At 39.9% G+C, this 21023-nt stretch overlaps 2 protein-coding genes across 2 annotated transcripts in view; one reads left to right on the forward strand and one right to left on the reverse strand.

The window, feature by feature from the left end:
- Window positions 1-15489, forward strand: part of COX6C (cytochrome c oxidase subunit 6C) — a 19764-nt gene extending 4275 nt beyond the window's left edge. The window contains exons 3-4 of the mRNA XM_080800221.1: window positions 1799-1927; window positions 14206-15489. Of these exons, the coding sequence (XP_080656347.1) occupies window positions 1799-1912 (114 nt within the window). The 3' untranslated portion in view covers window positions 1913-1927; window positions 14206-15489. The remainder of the gene's footprint in view (window positions 1-1798; window positions 1928-14205) is intronic.
- The window catches only part of VPS13B (vacuolar protein sorting 13 homolog B), a 611735-nt gene continuing 605819 nt past the window's right edge, over window positions 15108-21023 (reverse strand). Inside the window, exons 52-53 of the mRNA XM_080801635.1 lie at window positions 20457-20706; window positions 15108-16677 (exon numbers count right to left, since the gene is read on the reverse strand). Of these exons, the coding sequence (XP_080657761.1) occupies window positions 16429-16677; window positions 20457-20706 (499 nt within the window). The 3' untranslated portion in view covers window positions 15108-16428. The remainder of the gene's footprint in view (window positions 16678-20456; window positions 20707-21023) is intronic.

Genomic DNA, 21023 nt, shown 5'->3' on the forward strand with positions numbered 1-21023 from the left:
AAGGAAAGTTCACAAAGCACTGAGGGATCTAGAGTTATTAAAGAGTAAGGCGGGTGTAAACTTTGTTCCCTTGGTAGATGCTTGCATCCTTCATTTCCCTTATGCACTTAGTGTTGAATGCTTTTAAAGATTTGGCATTTATTTTGTTCTCCGTTTTAACTGATTTTTCCAATTTTAATCAGCTTCTTTGCATTTACATAAAGTCACCATCCATTAAATAATTTTGATTAAGTTAATCTGCTAAGTCTCAGTTCCTTAATATGGGTTAGATTTTGAGGCAAATGAGCAGTGCTTATCCTGAATAGATTTTTTTTCCATAGGTAATTACTGTTATATGAATTAGACCTTTCCTAAATCTTCAGGTATTTGCTTATCTGTATAAGGCCTCATATATAGATTTTATGGGTTTCAAGTAACTCATGGTGTAGTGGATCTAAATTGATAGTTTGTATTCTTTTTGTTGCTGAAGTCTGGATTTTTCAGACTTAAAAAAGTCTTAAGTGTAACAGAAAACAATAATTTAGGTGGGGGTTATAACATCCATTTGCTTTTATTTTGGGGTTCACTGAGCCTTTTACTTTATTTTAGTCTACCATAATTTTATTTTTATTATTTTTTAAAGATTTTATTTCTTTATTTGACAGAGACACAGCAAGAGAGGGAACACAAGCAGGGGGAATGGGAGAGGGAGAAGCAGGCTTCTCGCCAAGCAGGAAGCCCATTGTGGGGCTCAATTCCAGGACCCTGGGATCATGACGTGAGCCTAAGGCAGACAGGCTTAATGATTGAGCCACCCAGGTGCCCCATCCTACCATATTTTTAAAAGGAAAATATTCTTGTTTTAACAAATACTCAGTTGCCTTCTGGGTAATATGCTGGCCTCGGTTCAGAGGGTTGCATTGGGTTTCCTGTCTCGTGGTCTTACGGGAAGAAGTTGGGAATTTTCATAGGAGGTGAGGCAGGAAAACTGGTCAAGTAAAGGACTCTGTAAGTACCAAAGGTCATGATTCCATGTATTTCTGCAGTATTTAAATGGAAGTAGATTGGCACTTGAAGAATTTTTTTACTGGTTTTTATATGCAGCATGGGATATGATTTTGGATTATAACCCACACATTGAAATCTACTAGGTAGTGTTTTGTGGGAAATAAAAATCTTTGCCACATGACAGACCTGGGTTTGAATCCTGGTTGAACCCACCTACCACCTAGTGCTTCTTCCTAGACGTTAACTGGGTCACTTATATTCTGAGTCCCATTTCCTCCTGTGTAAAACAGGTCAATATATATCCTAAGGGCTTAAATGATATTGAAGTGTAAATCACCCAGAACTGTTTTTGCCAGATAGAAAGCTTCGGGTGTCTTTCAGAGGCTGATGGGGACAGAATTGATCTCACTCCTTTGAAGTTAATATAAGTTAATTAAGTTAAATTGAGCCAGAATATATTAGCATGTGTCAGCTTTGGAGATACTAAGGTTTTGCTGGAGGGAACGCTGCTGTCTTCTCCCTAAAGCATTTTAGCTTTCTGGGTATCTTCCTTTGGCTCTTAACCAGTCTGCATACCCACACCCAGCAAAAGGAATAATCTGTCCCCAGGCGGAGAAGGCCCCTTTGTTGAGTAGTTTCCATGAGGTTGCTTTATCTTCCCTTGCATCTGTGTCAGTGCCTCCAACTTTGTCTTAGGAAATAGAGAGTTCAAGTTAAAGGTAAACACAAACATCATGATTTATGTTGTCTTTGGATATTATTTCTAAAATGGCTTAAAAAATAAGCCCTAATGGGATATGTTATTTTTTAGTTTGCTGTGGCTGAACCAAGAAAGAAGGCGTATGCAGATTTCTACAGAAATTATGATTCCATGAAAGATTTTGAGGAGATGAGGAGGGCTGGTATCTTTCAGAGTGCAAAGTGATTTTGGAATGTAAAGGTAATATCGCTGTTGGAATTACTGTTTAAAATTTTTTAAAAATTGTGATAAAATACATTGATTGTTAAGTATATTCACATTGTTGTACAAGCAACCTCCAGAACTCTTCTCATCTTGCAGGATGACCTTTTGAATTACTCTCTACTCCCCCTCTCCCCTGGCAACCACCATTCTGTTCAGTGTCTCTGAATTTGACTAAGTACTTCATTTAAGTGGAATCATATAGTATTTGATAGGCTATAATATTTGGCTTATTTTACTTAACATAATGTCCTCAGAATTCATCCATTACAGTATGTGTCAGAATTTCCTTCTTCTTTAAGGCTAAATAACATTCCATAGTATGTATATACCACATACTGCTTATTCATTCACCTCTAATGGACATTTGGATTGCTTCCCCCTTTTGACTATTGAAAATAACGTTGCTATGTTAGGGGTGCCTGGGTGGCTCAGTCGGTTAAGCATCTGACTCTTGATTTCCACTTGGGTCATGATCTGAGGGTTGTAAGACAGAGGAGGGTGTGGAGCCTGCCCTCCCCCCTTACCTCAAATAATAATGATGTTGCTATGATATGTGCAAATATCTCTTTAAAACCCCTTTTAATACTGGGTATGTACCCAGAAGTGGAGCGGCTGTATCATATAGTAGTTCTGTTTTTAATGTCAAAAGGAAACACTGTTCTATTTAACATAGCGGCTGCACCATTTTTTACTTTGTCAGTAGTACAGAAGGGTTCCAGTTTCACTACATGCTTGCTAATACGTTTTTTTCTGTTATTTTTCATAGTAGCCATCCTAATGGGTGTGAGGTGGTACTGGATTTTTATTTTTATTTGCATTTCCTAATGGTTAATGATGTTGACCATCTTTTCTCATGCTTGTTGCCATTTATATGTCCTCTCTGGAGAAATAACTAAATTCTTCACCCATTTTAATTAGTTGGGGTTTTTTGTTGTTGCGTTGCAGTTCTTCAAAACTCTTACCAGATATGATTTGCAAATAATTTTCCATCCCGTAGATTACCTTTTCATTCCGTTGATTGTCGTCTTTGCACAGGCATTTAAAATTTTGATGGGGTCTGTGTAATTTTTATTGTTGCCTGTGTTTTTGGTGTCCTATAAGAAATCATTGCCATATCCAGTGTCTTGAAACTTTTACATTTTCTTGTAAGTTTTATAGTTGTAGGTCTTTGATCCATTTGAGTTAATTTTTGGATATGAGGTAAGAAAAGGGTACAACTTTCTTTTTCATGAATATCCAGTTTCGCACTAGCATTTGTCTTGGCACCTTTGCTGGTAATTTTTTTTACTGTATACGTAAGGGGTTATTTTGGGCTTTGTTCTGTTGCATTTGTTTATATTTCTGTTTTTATATCAGTACCACACTACTTGACTACTGTGGCTTTATAGTAAGTTTTGGAACTACGAAGTGTTAGTTCTTCAACTTCGTTGTCTTTTTCAAGATTGTTTAGGCTATTCAGGGTCCTTTGATAGTTTATATGAATTTTAGGGTGGATTTTTTTACTTTGGCAAAAATGCTGTTGGGATGTTGATAAGGGATTACATTATATTATGTATGTAGCTCACTTTTTATTACGGACATCTTAGCAATTATAAGTATTCCACTCCATGAGCATGAGATGCCTTTCCATTTACTTATGTCTTTAATTTTTTTCAGCAGTGTTTTGTAGTTTCAGTATGTAGGTCTTTTGCATCCTTGATTAGTATTCATACATGGTTTTTTGATGCTATCATAATTGGGATTGTTAATTTTTTTTTCTGATTATTCATTGTTAGTGGATAGAAACACAGCTGGTGGTGTGTGTTGATTTCGTATCCTGCAACTTTGCTCATTTAGTTTAATTCGGACAGGTTTTTTTTTTGTTTGTTAGCACATGCGCTTGTGGGCAAGCTGGGAGGAGAGGGATAGGGAAAGAATCTTAAGCAGGCTCCATGCTTAGCGTGGCTAAGGGCTTGATCTCACAACCCTGAGATCATGATGAGCCAAAATCAAGTCGGATGCTTAAACAACTGAGCCACCCAGGCGCCCCTATTCTAATAGGTTTTTTGTGTGGAATCTTTAGGATTTTCTGCAAAGAAGACCTGCAAACAGAGATAGTTTTACATCTTCCCTCTCAATTTGGATGTCTTTTATTTCTTTCTCTTGTCTGATCTGGCTAGAACTTCTAGTCATTTGTGGAATAGAAGTGGTAAAAGTGGGCATCCTTATCTTTTTCTTGATCTTAGAGAAAAAGCTTTCAGGCTTTGACCAGTGAGTATGATATTAGCTGTGGACTTTTCATATATGGCTTTTATTATGTTGCTGTAGTTTGCATCTGTTCCTAATTTATTTATTTTTTTCTCCCTGTACAGTATTTTTCATCTCCATGACTTGTTTTATAACTGGAAGTTTGTAGCTCTTAAAACCTTTCACCTGTTTTCCCATCCCCCATTCCTCTTCTTCCCCACACCCAGTTCTCTGTATTTAGGAGTCTGTTTCCTGACTTGCTTCACTTAGCATAATATCCTGTAGATTCATCCATGTTGTGGCAAATGGCAACATCTCATTCCTTTTTATGGCTTCATAGTATTTCAGCATGTATGTATATTTGTATGCGTGCATAGTTGTGTGTACCCAATAGTGGAATTACTGGATCATATGGTAATTTTATTGTTAACTTTCTGAGAAACCTCTGTATTATTTCCTTCCTTCTTTCTTCCATCCTTTTTTATTAACATACAATGTATTATTTGTTTCAGGGGTACAGGTCTGTAAATATTAGTCTTAACCCAATTGGTAGCACACACCATAGCACATATCCTCCCCAATGTCCATAACCCAGCCACCATATCCCCCCAACCCCCACCCCCAGCTACCATCAGTTCGTTTCCTGAGATTAAGAGTCTCTTACAGTTTGTCTCCCTTCCGGGTCCCATCTTGTTTCATTTTTTTCCCCTCCCTACCCACCATGATACCCCCCCACCCCCACCCCTCAAATTCCTCTTGTCAGAGAGATCATATGATAATTGCCTTTCTCTGATTGGCTTATCTCACTTAGCATAGTACCCTCTAGTTTCATCCACGTGGTTGCAAATGACAAGATTTGGGGGTTTTTTGGATGACTGCATAGTATTCCATTGTATGTATATACCACATCTTTTTTATCCATTCATCTGTTGATGGACATCTCAGTTCTTTCCATAGTTTGGCTGTTGTGGACATTGCTGCTATAAACATTGGGTGCATGTGCCCCTTCGGATCACTACATTTATATCTTTAGGGTAAATATCCAGTAGTGCGATTGCTGGGTTGTAGGGTAGGTCTATTTTCAACTTTTTGGGGAACCTACATACTGTTTTCCAGAGTGGCTGCACCAGCTTGCATTCCCACCAACAGTGTAGGAGGCTTCCCCTTTCTCTTCATCCTTGCCAACTTCTGTTGTTTCCTCACTTGTTAATTTTAGCCATTCTGTTGGGTGTGAGGTGGCATCTCACTATGATTTTGATTTGTATTTCCCTGATGCCCAGTGATGTTGAGCACTTTTTCATGTGTCTGTTGGCCATTTGGATGTCTTTGCAGAAATGTCTGTTTATGTCTTCTGCCCATTTCTTGATTGTATTATTTGTTTTTTGAGTGTTGAGTTTGATAAGCTCTTTATAGATTTTGGATACTAGCCCTTTATCTGATATGTCATTTGCAAATATCTTCTCCCATTCTGTCAGCTGTCTTTTTTGGTTTTGTTGACTGTTTCCTTTACTATGCAAAAGCTTTTTATCTTGGTGAAGTCCCAATAGTTCATTTTTGCCCTTGCTCCCCTTGCCTTTGGCATTGTTTCTAGGAAGAAGTTGCCACCACTGAGGTCAGATAGGTTGCTGCCTGTATTCTCTTCAAGGATTTTGATGGGTTCCTGTCTCACATTGAGGTCTTTCATCCATTTTGAGTCTGTTTTTGTGTGTGGTGTAAGGAATTGGTCCAGTTTCGTTCTTATGCATGTGGCTGTCCAATTTTCCCAACACCATTTGTTGAGAAGACTGTCTTTTTTCCATTGGACATTCTTTCCTGCTTTGTCGAGGGTCAGTTGGTCATAGAGTTGAGGGTCTGTTTCTGGGCCCTTTCTTCTGTTCCATCGATCTGTGTGTCTGTTTTTGTGCCAGTACCATACTGTCTTGGTGATTACAGCTTTGTAATAGAGCTTAAAGTCTGGAATTGAGATGCCACCAACTTTGGTTTTCTTTTTCAACATTCCTCTAGCTATTTGGGTCTTTTCTTTTTCCATACACATTTTAGGATTATTTGTTCCATTTCTTTGAAAAAAAAATTGACGGTATTTTTTTTTTTTAAGATTTTATGTATTTATTTGACAGAGATCATAAGTAGGCAGAGGGGCAGGCAGAGAGAGAGGAGGAAGCAGGCCCCCCGCTGAGCAGAGAGCCCGACATGGGGCTCAATCCCAGGACCCCAAGATCATGACTCGAGCCGAAGGCAGAGGCCCCAACCCACTGAGCCACCCAGGTGCCCCAATTGACGATATTTTGATAGGGATTGTATTAAAAGTATAGATTGCTTTAGGTAGCATAGACATTTTCACAATATTTGTTCTTCCAATCCATGAGTATGGAACATTTTTCCATTTCTTTGTGTCTTCCTTAATTTCTTTCATGAGTACTTTATAGTTTTCCGAGTATAGATTCTTTGCCTCTTGGATTAGGTTTATTCCTAGGTATCTTATGGTTTTAGGTGCAGTTGTAAATGGGATTGACTCCATAATTTCTTTTTCTTCTGTCTTACTGTTGGTGTATAGAAATACAACTGATAAAAAAGCAACTGATTTCTGTGCATTGATCTTATATCCTGACACTTTACTGAATTCCTGTACAAGATCTAGCAGTTTTGGAGTGGAGTCTTGAAGGTTTTCTGCATAAAGTATCATGTCATCTGCAAAGAGTGAGAATTTGAGTTCTTTGCCAATTCGGATGCCTTTTATTTCTTTTTGTTGTCTGACTGCTGAGACTAGGACTTTTAGTACTATGTTGAATAGCAGTGGTGATAGTGGACATCCCTGCCGTGTTCCTGACATTAAGGGAAAAGCTCTCAGTTTTTTCCCATTGAGAAGGATATTCGCAGTGGGTTTTTCATAGATGGCTTTGATGATATTAAGGTATGTACCCTCTATTCCTACACGGTGAAGAGTTTTGATTAAGAAAGGATGCTGTACTTTGTCAGATGCTTTTTCAGCATCTATTGAGAGTATCATATGGTTCTTGTTTTTTCTTTTATTAATGTATCACGATTGATTTGTGGATGTTGAACCACCCTTGCAGCCCAGGAATAAATCCCACTTGGTCATGGTGAATAATACTTTTAATATACTGTTGGATCCTATTGGCTAATATTTTGGTGAGAATTTTTGCATCCATGTTCATCAAGGATATTGGTTTGCAATTCTTGCTGGGGTCTTTGGTTTTGGGATCAAGGTAATGCTGGCCTCATAAAATGAGTTTCAAAGTTTTCCTTCCATTTCTATTTTTTGGAACAGTTTCAGGAGAATAGGTATTAATTCTTCTTTAAATGTTTGGTAGAATTCCCCTGGAAAGCCATCTGGCCTTGGGCTCTTGTTTGTTGGGAGATTTTTGATGACTGCTTCAATCCTTTACTGGGTATGGGTCTCTTTGGGTTTTCTATCTTCCTGGTTCAGTTTTGGTAGTTTATATGTCTCTCTCTAGGAATGCATCCATTTCTTCCAGATTGTCAAATTTGCTGATGTATAGTTGCTCATAATATGTTCTTATACTTGCTTGTATTTCTTTAGTGTTGGTTGTGATCTCTCCTCTTCCATTCATGATTTTATTAATTTGGATCCTTTCTCTTTTCTTTTTGATAAGTCTGGCCAGGGGTTTCTCAGTCTTATTAATTCTTTCAAAGAACCAGCTCCTAGTTTTGTTGATTTGTTCTACTGTTCTTTTGGTTTCTATTTCATTGATTTCTGCTCTGATCTTTATGATTTCTCTTCTGCTGGGTTTCTTTGTTGTTCTTTCTCCTCCTTTAGGTATAGGGTTAGGTTGTGTACTTGAGATCTTGTTTCTTGAGAAAGGCTTGTATTGCTGTATACTTTCCTCTCAGCATCACCTTTGCTGTGTCCCAAAGATTTTGAATAGTTGTGTTTTCATTTTCATTTGTTTCCATTAATTTTTTTCAATTCTTCTTTAATTTCCTGGTTGGCCCATTCATTCTTTAGTAGGATGCTCTTTAGCCTCCATGTATTTGAGTTCTTTCCAACTTCGCTCTTGTGATTGAGTTGTAGTTTCAGAGCATCGTGGTCTGAAAATATGCAGGGAATGATCCCAGTCTTTGGGTACTGGTTGAGACCTGATTTATGACTCAGGATGTGATCTATTCTGGAGAATGTTCCATGTGCACTAGAGAAGAATGTGTATTCTCTTGCTTTGGGTGGAATGTTCTGAATATATCTGTGACGTCCATCTAGTCCAGTGTGTCATTTAAAGCCTTTATTTCCTTGTTGATCTTTTGTTTAGATGATCTGTCCATTTCGATGGTGTGTGTGTGTGTGTGTGTGCGCGCGCGCTAAAGTCCCCTACTATTACTATATTATTGTTGATGTGTTTCTTTGATTTTGTTATTAACTGGTTTATATAATTGACTGCTCCCATATTAGGAGCAGTCAATAGATCTTTAATATTGTTAGATCTTTTATTGGACAGACCCTTTAAGTATTATATAGTGTCCTTCCTTATCTCTTATTAGAGTCTTTGGCTTAAAATCTAATTTATTTGATACAAGGATTGCCACCCCAGCTTTCTTTTGATGTCCATTAGCATGGTAAATTGTTTTCCACCCCTCACTTTAAATCTGGAGGTGTCTTTGGGTCTAAAATGAGTTTCTTGTAGACATCATATCAGTGGGTCTTGTTTTTTTAATCCATTCTGATAACCAGTGTCTTTTGATTGGGGCATTTAGCCCATTTACATTCAGGGTAACTATTGAGAGATATGAATTTAGTGCCATTGTATTGCCTGTAAGGTGACTGTTACTGTTCATTGTCTCTGCTCCTTTCTGGTCTGTTACTTTTAGGCTCTCTCTTTGCTTAGAGGACCCCTTTCAATATTTCCTGTAGCGCTGGTTTGGTTTTTTCCAAATTCATTTAGTTTTTGTTTGTCCTGGAAGCCTTTTATCTTTCCTTCTATTTTCAGTGACAGCCTAGCTGGATATAGTATTCTTGGTTGCGTATTTTTCTCGTTTAGTGCTCGAATGTATCATGCCAGTCCTTTCTGGCCTGAGAGGTCTCTGTGGATAGGCCTGCTGCCAGTCTAATTTAATTTCCCCTGTTGTATGTGTGCTGTAGACCTCTTGTCCCGAGCTGCTTTCAGGATTTTCCTTGTCACTCTGAGACTTGTAAGTTTTACTATTAGATGACAGGGTGTGGACCTATATTTATTGATTTTGAAGGGGGTTCTCTGTTCCTCCTGGATTTTGATGCTTGTTTCCTTGGGCAAATTAGGGGAATTCTCTGCTATGATTTGCTCCAATATACCTCTGTCCCCTCCCTCTCTCTTTCTTTTGGGATGGATCCCAATTATTCTAATATTGTTTTGTCTTATGGTATCACTTATCTCTCGAATTCTCCCCTTGTGGTCCAGTAGTTGTTTGTCTCTTTTTCTCAGCTTTATTTTCCATCATTTGGTCTTCTGTATCACTAACTCTCTCTTCTGCCTCATTTATCGTAGCAGTAAGAGCCTCCATTTTTGATTGCTCCTCATTAATAGCTTTTTTTAATTTCAACTTGGTTAGATTTTAGTTCTTTAATTTCTCCAGAAAGGGATTCTCTAGTATCTTCCATGCTTTTTCAAGCCTAGCTAGCACCTTGATAATCATCATTCTGAACTCTAGTTCTAACATATTATTACTGATGTCCATACTGATTAGGTCCCTAGCTGTTGGTACTAACTCTTGTTCTTTTTTTGGGGTGAGTTTTTCTGCCTGTCATTTGATTTTGGGTGTATTTTGGTCTGTTAGAAGAAACTACCTCCCAAAATTTTACAGAAAGAAAACTTGTATATATATACAAATAAGGGTAAACATGATGAAGGGATGGAATAAGACTGAAGATGAAAATTAAAAAAGATTCTAAAAAAGTAGTTGATGAGTTGGTTAAAAAAAGAAAGACTGTGATCAGGCTGGAGACTGGAACAAAGCCATGCACTAGACTTAGGATATATTTTGATCTGTTAGAAGAAACCGTATCCCAAAATTTTAAAGAAAAAGCTATATGTATACAAAAAATAAGGTTAAATACAGTGAAGGGGTAGATATGACTATAATGATGAAAATTAAAAAAATTTTAAAAAGGTATTAATAAGATAAAATAGCTAACATTAATATAGGAAAGAGGAAAAATTAAAAAAAAGTGAGAAGTAAAATTTAAAAAATTTAACTTTGAAAAACTAGGGGAAAAGCCCTGAATTCTTTGCGTTGCTTTCCCCTAGCTCTGGAGTTCTGCAGTTGTCATTGATCTGTGAACTTGTTCTTGGCTGGATGTTCTTGCTGATCTTCTGGGGGAGGGGCCTGTTGCAGTGATTCTCAAATGTCTGCCCAAGACACTGCTCTTCCCAGGCCAGGCTAAGTAATCTCAGGTTTGCTCTCGGTAGCTTTTATTCCCAGAATGCTTTCCGTATAGCTTTGAAGGACAGGAATGAAAATGGCAGCCTCCCAATCTCTGGCCCCATAGGAGCGGAGAGCTCAGGGCCCCACTCCCACTCAGGGCCCTCGGAGAAAAGCAGTCAATCACTCCTGTCTCCCTGATCTCTGGCCACACTCCATGCTCACCCGGCCTGTGACCGAGTGTTTCTGTCTCTGGCACACAGTCCCATTTGGAGTCTCTAAATACCTGCAGATTCCTGCAGTGTGCTCCCATACCACTCCTCCTAGAGGAGGAAGGACGAGGATCCATTTGGATCTGCCACTTGTGGGGTTCTTGCTTGAAGAGCAGTGGCTGACTGTACCTTGGATCACGGTTTAAGGTAACCCTGAGCTGAGAGCCCACTTCTCGGCTCTGTCTCTGCAGTTGGCTTCCCCGTTCTGATACCTGGGAGCTCTGCCACACTCAGACATCCCTGGTCTTTTTGTGGCCCCTCGGGTCCTAAGACCACACTGTCCCTGCAAGGGCTCCACCCTCCACTTAGCCTCTGGAGCGACGTCCCTCAGTGGAGCAGACTTCTAAAAGTTCCAGTTTTGTGCTCCACTGCTGTACCGCTTGCTGGGAGCCGGCCCCTGCCCCCGCGGTCTCTCCTCCTGTATTTAGCCTCGGATTCACTTCTCCGCACGTCCTGCCTTCCAGAAAGGCAGGATTCTGTTCCTAGAATTGCTGCTCTGCTTTTTGATCTGTTGAGTTTGTAGGTGTTCAGAATGGTTTGATAACTATCTAGCTGAACTCTTGGGACCTGATGATATTTAGGTCTCCTACTCCTCTGCCATCTTTGCTCCTCCCTTCCTCTGTATTATTTTCCATAGTGGTTGCACTAATTTACATTCCCACCAACAGGGCACCAGGGTTCTCTTCTCCATGTCCTCACCAACATTTGTTATCTTTTTTTTTTGGATACTAGCATTCTCACTGGTGTGAGGTAGTTATCTCATTCTGGTTTTGATTTGCATTTCCCTAATGATTAGTAATATTGAACATCTTTCAGTGTGTCTGTTGGCCATGTGTGTCGTCTTTGGAAAAATGTCTGTTCAGATCATTTGCCTATTTTTAGTTAGATTATTTGTTGTTTTGGTGTTCTTTATACACTTTTATTAACCCCTTATCAGGTACTTGGTTTGCAAATATCTTCTGCCATTCAGTAGGTTGCCTTTTTTATTTTGTTGATGCTTTTCCTTTGCGGTGCAAAAGCTTTGTATTTTGGTGTAGTTCTAGTAGTTTATTTTTCTTTTGTTTCCCTTGCCTGAGGAGACATGTCCATAAATATGTTGCTGAGGCTGACATCCAAGAGAGTACTCTCTATGCTTTCTTCTAGGAGTTTCATGGTTTCAGGTCTCACATTTCAGTCTTTAAGTTCATTTTTGTGTGTGGCATAAGAAAGTGGTCCAGTTTTCCCAGCGCCATTTATTGAAGAGATTGTCTTTTCCCTGGTATATGCTTGCCTCCTTTGTCATGTAGATTAAATGACCACGTAAGTATGGGTTTATTTCTGGGCTATATTCTCTTCCATTAATCTTTGTTGTGTCTGTTTTTGTACCAGTACTACACTGTTTTGATTACTATAGCTTTGTAGTGTATTTTCAGATCTGGGATTGATATTTCTAGCTTGGTTCTTCCTCACAATTGCTTTGGCTGTTCATGATCTTTTGTGGTTCCATACAGATTTGGGGATTTTTTTTTGTTCTGGTTCTGTGAAAAATGCTGTTGGCATTTTGATAGAGATTACATTGAATCTCTAGATTGCTTTGAGGAATACGGATGTTTTAACAATTCAAGGTCTTGAATCCATGACTTTCCATTTATTTGTATCATCTTTAGTTATTTTTTTTTTTTTTTATCAATGTCTTACAGTTTTCAGAGTAGAGGTCTTTTCATCTTCTTAGTTAGATTTATTCCTAGGTATTTTGTTGAGTGCTTTTATTGTGAAAACAAGTCAGAATGTTACAGGCAATTTTAATTTTTACCTTCTATCCTTTGGGAGGAGCCAGGAATTGGTCACTTTCCTTTGATCACATTGTGTTGCACCAAGGAGGGGGTGAGGCAAGAGTGAGAAAGAATTCCTTGAAATTTCCTGGCCTTTTATGTTTTTTTGTTGTATTAATGTTTGGTTGCTGCAGCTTCTTAACTGGTTTCTAGTGTTCTCACAATTCTTTATATTCAGAATAATTTCACGTTATGCTATTGTTGCTTGCTAGATTGGCATTAGGAAAATATGCTTTAAAGTACTTTTAGAAGTACTTAAAAAAAAGAATTTTGACTCCTTTTATTGTTTAGCTAGGTGACCATTCCATAAGTGACTAGGTGGCCCTCCAGAGATTCTGATTTGGTTTGTTATATCCACAGAGTCCTTAGGCCTCATGGATAAGATTCTGTTGACAATGAAGAAGTGACTTGTGTGCTGATGAAAGGTCCACTGAATCTGAAAGCATGTGAAACTTTTCATACTCTGCAATCTTATCATTCATGTATTTAACTTTATTCAAGCTTAACATAAAAGCATTTAGAACAATTTAAGTAATGATTTCATCCACTACCCCATGTGAATTTGATGTGACAAGGGAAATGACAGTCAGCTATCTTTTTAGGCAAAATGTTTCTGAATGAGCATTCCAACTGTGGTGTGCGTAGTGGTGTGTGGGTGTGTATGCATGTGTATGCATGTATATGTATGTATGATTTTCCTGGGGTGTGAAGACCTCCTGCAGTTGACTTTAGTTTTTTAAAAGACTCAAGGATAATATGAACATAGTAACTTCTACCTAATTTAAAATTAAAGGAACTATCTGAAATGCAGATAGATACATGCACAAAGTATATACTTTATTACTTAGAAAAAATAGGAAGAACTTTATTTCCAACCATTGGAAAATTGATAAGGAATTAGTTTTTCATACCGTAGACATTATGTCCATTAGAAATGATATTCACAAAGTAACATGAGGTTATATAAATAGAAAATATTTTACATAAAGGTGATTTCTGTTTAATAAAAATTGCACAGAAAAAAGACTGAGGGTAAAAAGATCAAGAAAATATTAATGGTTCTGTATGGACTCTTAACATTGCTGTTTTCTTGCAACTTTGACATTTTCACAATTTCTACAGTGGGTATGCAAAATTTCATCATCAGATGTTAACAGTCTAATTTGTAAATGTTTGCTATATTTTTACTTTTTTTTTTTTTTAATGAGAAGTTGTATTCTCATAAAGAAGCCAGTAAAGGGGGAAAAAAAAACAATAAGAACAACAGATTTGGAGACAGGAATAGAAATATTGTTTAGAACAGGTGGGCTGCTGCTTTTAAGAATAGTATTTGGGCATGAGAAGGGAATGGAGGAGAGTGGACTTGAGAGGGAGGAAAAAGGCAAAATTTGGTCAATGAAAAATAAGAAATTAGAGTAAGGTGTAGTATGCCCAGAAATGTTTTTCTCCTGGGCAGAACGTGAGTGAGCAAAGTGTAGGCTCCACTAGTAGGAATAGACCTCACGGGACTTTTAACGGTGGTGAGGTATTAAGAGAATGCTTGTCATTAACTTAAGCCATTGTTTTTTTTCCACAGAATTTCTTTGGGTTGATTTCAATTGAAGTTTGTCACTGACCTGTGTTCCTGAACTATGAAGCACGAATATTGGGTTATGGAATAATTTGTCTTGATAAATAAACAACTAACAAATACTTTGGACAGTAGGTTTCTGTTTAATTATTCTGATAATTCAGGGTTGAAGATTTTAACTGTGTTTATGAACCTTAGGATGATTAACTTGATTTTAACATTTCTTAAAACTACCATTGTCTTTGAATATTTTTCATTGCTCTGGTGTTTAGTTCACTGAAATACTGGTAGGTGCACTTTCTTGGTCCTGGGTCATGGATTTAAGGGGATCTACATGAGCCTGTAAGACCACTCACTATACTCTATCCTCTTAGAAGGGACAGAGAACATCTTTTCAGTAAAATATGTCCTTGGGCTTCATTATCACTGTTTAGTAGCCCTGATGGATCAACCACCAGATTCAGTAGATAATTAAAATACCAGTTGCTTTTGTAGAGTTAACAGTATGTGTATATAAGTTAGAATATATATCTGGTCTAGGAAAATACCGTAATAGTATATTCTATGGATATGGAATATATGCCTAGTCCAGAAAAAGTATTAGAGTAGTCACGGTTAATGGTAAGAGTATGGGAACTTTGGGGGGAGGTCTTAGGAGGATCTTTACCCCCATATTAATTATTAATGCTTTTTTTGTGATCAGAGTGATACTACAGAGAGCTTTAAAAATTGTCTGTTTTAACCTAAGCTGATTTTATCACTGGTACTTTATTAGGATAACAAAAACTGTTTGTTTCTTAGCCTTTTTAACTAATGCAAAATTCTTGGATCCTAATAATGTGAGCCAAACCCAGGAATTGGTGAAAACCTGCATTTGAAAAACACCTGGTAACAATACACATTTATGTGTGGTCAGTAATTCAGGATTCCTTTTATTTTCAACAATTTATATAACAGTTCTTAGAAGTAGTATGCAAAATGACCATAAAAGATACATTAATTAATACATATTTACATTCTTAAAAATAGTTGACAGCTTACTTTCCTAAATGAGTGTAACACAACAAACTAATGGAAAAATCAGTTTTCATATTTAGCCTGAATTGTTCATAAACAGTCTTGCTTTCCATAAACAATTACACAGTGACTTCTTAATGCCTGATGACATGTGAGACTTGATTAAAAATTAGTAGGCATTTGAAATTGAATTTTCTTAGCATCTCACAATTGTACATAATAGATTATAGATCCAGATTTGTATGTAATCAGTAAAAATGTGTTTTAATCAGAGTGAGATTTTTACTGACTATTAAAGATGATATCTGGTGACCCAAGATCTTGATAAAAACCCATCCTTAAATGGAAAAATAATATCACACATTGGGAATATTTTGTGGTTAAGGAATTAAAAATAAACTTTGGATTGGTTCACTGTTAAGGTTAACACTCCCCTGTAATACCCCAGGGCAGTATGAATATCCTTCTGCTAAACCCCTTCCACAAGAGGGTGTTACGTTCCTAGTAGCACGTTTTCTTTATGGAACTAGAGAAACTCACCTGAGCCCTTTGGGTCTGTTTTCTCTGGCAGACACATAAGCTTGCTTGCTAAAAGATAAACTGGTGAAAGATTTTTTCTAGTGTACCTAGAGTCATGAGAAGGTCTTATAAATTTCAGTAACCTGCAGGCTTTAAAGGAGGAATATACATAGCAGGTTTCACTTAAAGAAGAGCATCACATTTTAATTAATAAATTTAACAAGTTAAACAATAAAATCCTAAGTGTTTAAAGATTCCAAACATTTGCAGATGAGAATATAAGGAAAAGACAGTGTCTTAGCCTAGAAACAGATGCAGTTGGGAATGACGTTTTAACCCGTCTCTCCATTCTAAGGCCTGATCACATTTTTTGTTAGAGCAGAGTTAACAGATCTTATAGTAAACATTTTAGCAAATACCATTAGACAGCAAAAGGTAGTATATATATATGTGATGAGATGACAACATTAATCACGGCCTCCAAATTGGAAAGGAACAAGTTTTTTATCATTGCATTTTAAGGTGTTTTCTTAGGGAGAAGAATCTGAATTAATTTTAGCAGAGGCTGGGAAATTACCTATAATTATAGTAAAGTATTGGCTTTGTGTCTATATTAGATGTTATTAGAGCTAGTTAGGTTTCCTTTTCAAGAATAAATTGCACAAGCAGGACCAGTACCACCTCAGAGGGGACTCAGGGGAACCCTTTCCTCAGGGCTTTATTTTTCACCATGGTAAACTTACTAATGAAGACTTGAGCAAAGTGCGGATCAACCAGATAATGGTATGTTTTCACAGTGGAGGGGAGAGGTTCCACAGCCACCACTGGGCACGGGGTCTGCATGGGAGAGCAGCTGGGAGCCAGGTGACAAGATGTCTTTGTGATGTAGTCCACAAGTCTGTTGTACTGTTGTTCCGACAGTCTCTCCCGGACTCCGTCCACCTGGGATCCAAAAATAAAGAGTCTTCAGCTGCTAAACCCTCATGATGGCATTTCGTGACAAATTATTCCTTCTGTTGTTGCCTTAATATAGCTATACATTATGCCTTTAGGTACTCTAATAAAGCCATTTTGTCCCAAACAGTGCTTTTTATTTTTCCTCTGAGCTGTGGTAATAACTGCACTTGCAGGAGTACGACAGAAGCGCTCTGCAGACTGTTAGGACAGCCTCCTTTGAATAAGCACTTGGTGTGTAAAATTCCCATGTCTGAAGCTGGAAAATTTGGTAACATTTTACTCATTAACTGTTAAACATCTTTCACTGCTCTTTATTGAGGAGCTTAGGAACAAAGGAGAAAAGTGTCTTTCCTCTGCTTAAATCAACATTAAACTCGCACCCTGAAATAAAAGTTCTGTTTGCTTGTCTCCTTGAACCTCTTCAGTTTGACAGAAAAAAATCGTGGAGAAGAGAACCTCTTTTCAAACCAGTGGCTTTGGACAGAGCATTTAAAAAAATAAATACCTTTTGAACTGTAACATTTTCTGTTTTTATAAACACTAGGATTTAAAGCCAGAGAAAATAAAAAAAACTGGGCAGAGGAAGGGGAAAATTTTATGGTAAAAAAGGGAGGATGCAAAGTACATTTATGGTTCATAAAAGTCTGGCTCATCTTCAGTGGAACTCGAATAGGAGAACTGAGATATACTACCCAAGTTCTTAAGTGCGATTTTCTGAGCAAGCACCCATCAAAGGCAGTTGGAACTATAAATTCTTCCCACCCTGAAATTCTGTAGCTGTCTAGTGTGTAGATATGTGGACTGAGACGTTTCCAGTGTAAGCCGCTGATCTGTGGGAATCAGGTAGCCACTGACCTTTCCAGTGGTTTGTACCTACCAAATGTTGGCAAGATCGCTCTGGAAGAATTAAAAACATTTTTAGCAAGGGCTTTCGAGTTCTCAAGTAGTCATGTAAAGAATTTCTGTGTTTCTGTGTAGGGCATGGAAACAGTGCAGCCAAGGGTGTCTTAAAAGCTGCAAAAGCCAGTGGGATGGTAAGGAGTGGAGGGGCTGCCAGAGAAGTAAGTAGGGCATCTGGTACGGTTTGGATCTCGTATTTTTAAGCCTGGGACAGAAAAGCCCCCAAAGTTTCGCTGACAGATGAAAGCTGTGTACCACCAGGCAAAAGCCAGAACTCCGATGATATCATTTGATGGGGTCAGAATTCAGCTGGAAAGCTTTGAATACACAGAAAGTCTTAATTGCTCCTCCTGAACAGCAGCACAGGAAAACCCGTGCTGTGAAAGGAACCTGGCCAAGGAATAAATTGACCTTCTGACTCATTTTGAGCCTCTCTCATAAGGGATTTCAATAATGTGCCAGGCATATTAAGCAATTATTACCCTAAAAATGGCTGCATTTAACCAAGAAAAGCAAATGCTGATTTAAAAAATCTGAATCCTGCCACATTTCAGTATACTGAATGATGTCATCTACAAATTAATTCCTTCCAAAATTCAAAGGAGCTGTGTTTCCTAGCATCTAAAGAAAACCAGAAAAGCCATTTTCTATAGAGATCTTAAAAATACCATTCTTTGTTTTCCCTGGAAGACAACAGGTAGGCTTCTTAAACCCAGCTTTATGTCTACGCATCAGGTTGGCATGTGACGGGTATGGACTGACACAAGCATGACAACTGAGGAAAATTCACTATGTCAAGCAGCCCTGCTGAGTGACACCTCCCCACCCCACGTTTTGCAAACACACTGGATTAGGGCACTCCTAACGAAGGGTGTACTGTCTCAGAAAAGAAATGAGCATTTTTTCCCTTATAGTTTGGGTCTCCTTTGGGGTGAGTAGGGGAGGGGTTAGGGTTTGGATACAAGACTGAGGGGGCAGTTATTTCCTGTTTCTTAGGAGGAGTTGAGGGGCCAGGTAAATTGGGATAGATTTAGAGAAAGCAGAATTTGGGGGCTGAAGGCATACCGGATATCCACCTTTTCTGTCCCTTGCCAGATGCTGCCCTGCAGTATTCCTGCTTTCAGTCATCTTTACCTGCCTCTTCTGTAGCCATCCCTTAGCCCTAGTGCACCCCCCCCCGCCCCCAACAGCTGATACCCCTGAGTACCGGTGGGAAACCAGTGTTGGGCATGATGTCCAGTGTGTCAGTGGTACTTCTGCCTCTAACTCCGTGATTCCATGGTCTCAGCCTTGGCAACTTCTAGGAGTCGTGACTCCAGCTATCATCTCATTAGCCCCTCGAGAAGCAGAGCTGTTCCCTTCCAGCTATGATAATGCCCCAAGTATTCTCAAAAAAGCCAAAGAGAAGGATCACAGTTGAGGACTGTAAAGACAGTTTAACTGTAAAGACAGTTTAAGCTGGGACTGAATCTCCAGTCCCAGCTTAAGATATGACATATTTCCCAAGCAGCTAAGGAATAACGATGGCCCTAGATACTCCTTAGGGCCTTGGAAGTTTCTCGTTAAGGACCAAGGACTTGAAGATAATGATACTATGCCCTGCCAAGTCCTGTAGCCAGATCACTGCTGCTTTATTGTCAATTGGATCAGAAGATTTTGGCAGATCTAAAGTCAGCCTGGACATCTGACCTCTGTTTATTCCCAGAAAGTCATCAACTCGAGGCAGCAATGTACGCCTAGTGCCAAGCCCCAGCTTAAAGCCTGACTGATTAGGATCCAAGAAGCTAGAGAAATCTCAGAGTTGTTGTGGTTGGCTGCTTTCCATCTTCTCAGATAATTTTACCCAAACAGTGGTGCGAGGGAAGCACAGGCTCTCATACCAGGGAGAAGATAATGAATTGGGCAGGATGGGGTCACCGAGGGCCCAGGTTAGGACAAGGAGGCTCCAGTTTGCCACTGACTTACACTCGTCTTGCTGTGTGGAAAAAGATGTCTGTTTCTTAGGTCAACTCTTACAGCCCCTGTGGATCAGGCAGTCAGCAGGGAGGCAGGAGCAGACCGCTGGTTTCCACCGGGTGCACCTGCTCACCCAACACTGGCCTGTAGGAAGCTGGTGCCACTCCGGGCAGGGCTCCCCTCTGACCCTGGACATCACTGTGCCCTGCCTGAGCAGCCGTTCCACAGCAGCTTACGTGTGGCCGGGAGCCAGCATCCAGCACGGAAGCTGTGTGGCCAGGGAGCTGCCTCAAGACCCGAAGGAACATCCCCAGGAGGTACCCCCACAGTATTTAGGGGGTGGGAATCTGCCCTGTGGGAAAGGGAACACAGAACCACACAGAATACAGAGCAGGAAGGAAAGATCTATGTACAGAATTTTGACCCATGAAGTCTTGGGATGGAAAGCGGGGGAGGAGGGACTGAGACCTGGTCTGTGAGCTTGTGAAAGTCTGGCCCACTGGCTGCACCTCGTTTCATGACACCCCCACTTCGGTGGCGGTCCTCTCCTGTATCTCCTGTCGGCTACAGCAGACTTGTGCCTGCTCTGTGTGGCAGCCGCAGGGAACTGCTGCCTCGGCCCTGGCCCTCTCGCGCAGACCAGTTTGTGCTGGAGCTCTGTTCTGCCCGGTCTCCTCCAGCACCCCTGCCCCACGACAACCAAGCCTTGTTGGGTTCATATGGTGGCTTCCAACTTCCTTCTGCATTGGCTCCCATGTCCCTTCACGCTGCTTTCTCTGACAGCCCTCCTCATCTCAGCAGCCAGGCCAGCGGCTGCAGGCTTATAAATGCCCATGTACCCACGGCCAGCCCGCACTTTCGTTGCCGTGGCAGTCAGCCACACGGTCACCCTGTTCCCTGAAATGTACCTCCACGTCACAGGCCACTCTTGGCTGCCTGAGCTGCACGGTGAGCAGGTTGCTCTGCTTGCTGTCCTGGGCGCAGTCGATCTCTGTGACGGGGAAGGCCTGCTGCTGTGTGTCCTCGCTGACGCTCACCACGAAGAGCACCTCCGATGTCAGCAGCAAGCACCCTTCGTGCTCCTGGCCGGAGCCCCTCACCAGAACTACTTCCAGGGCCATGTGCACCTCTGGTCTGCCCAGAGACTGAAGCATTTTCCTGTTTCCAAGGAGAAAAATGAGGCGGGAAGCCTCATACACCAGTGCTCACGGTACCAAGGGCTGGGGCGTTCCCATACACGGTTCCCCAAAGGTGGAGGGCTCTCACCGATCTGATTATTAATTTGAGCTTAAAATGTAATTGTCACTTTAATTCTCAAACTGATTCTGGTCAACAGAACCCAGCTCCTCCCGGGGATAAAGATTTCCCTTGGCTCCTTTTCTTCCCTATAGAAACATCACCCCGAGAAGAAGGCTGGTTCTCTAGGGAATCCCGGGTCCCCTCCCATGGCCTGGGCTCCTCTGTCAGTGCGCCGC

Source organism: Martes martes, assembly GCF_963455335.1.
Source record: "Martes martes genome assembly, chromosome: 4".
Classification (NCBI taxonomy): Eukaryota; Metazoa; Chordata; class Mammalia; order Carnivora; family Mustelidae; genus Martes; species Martes martes.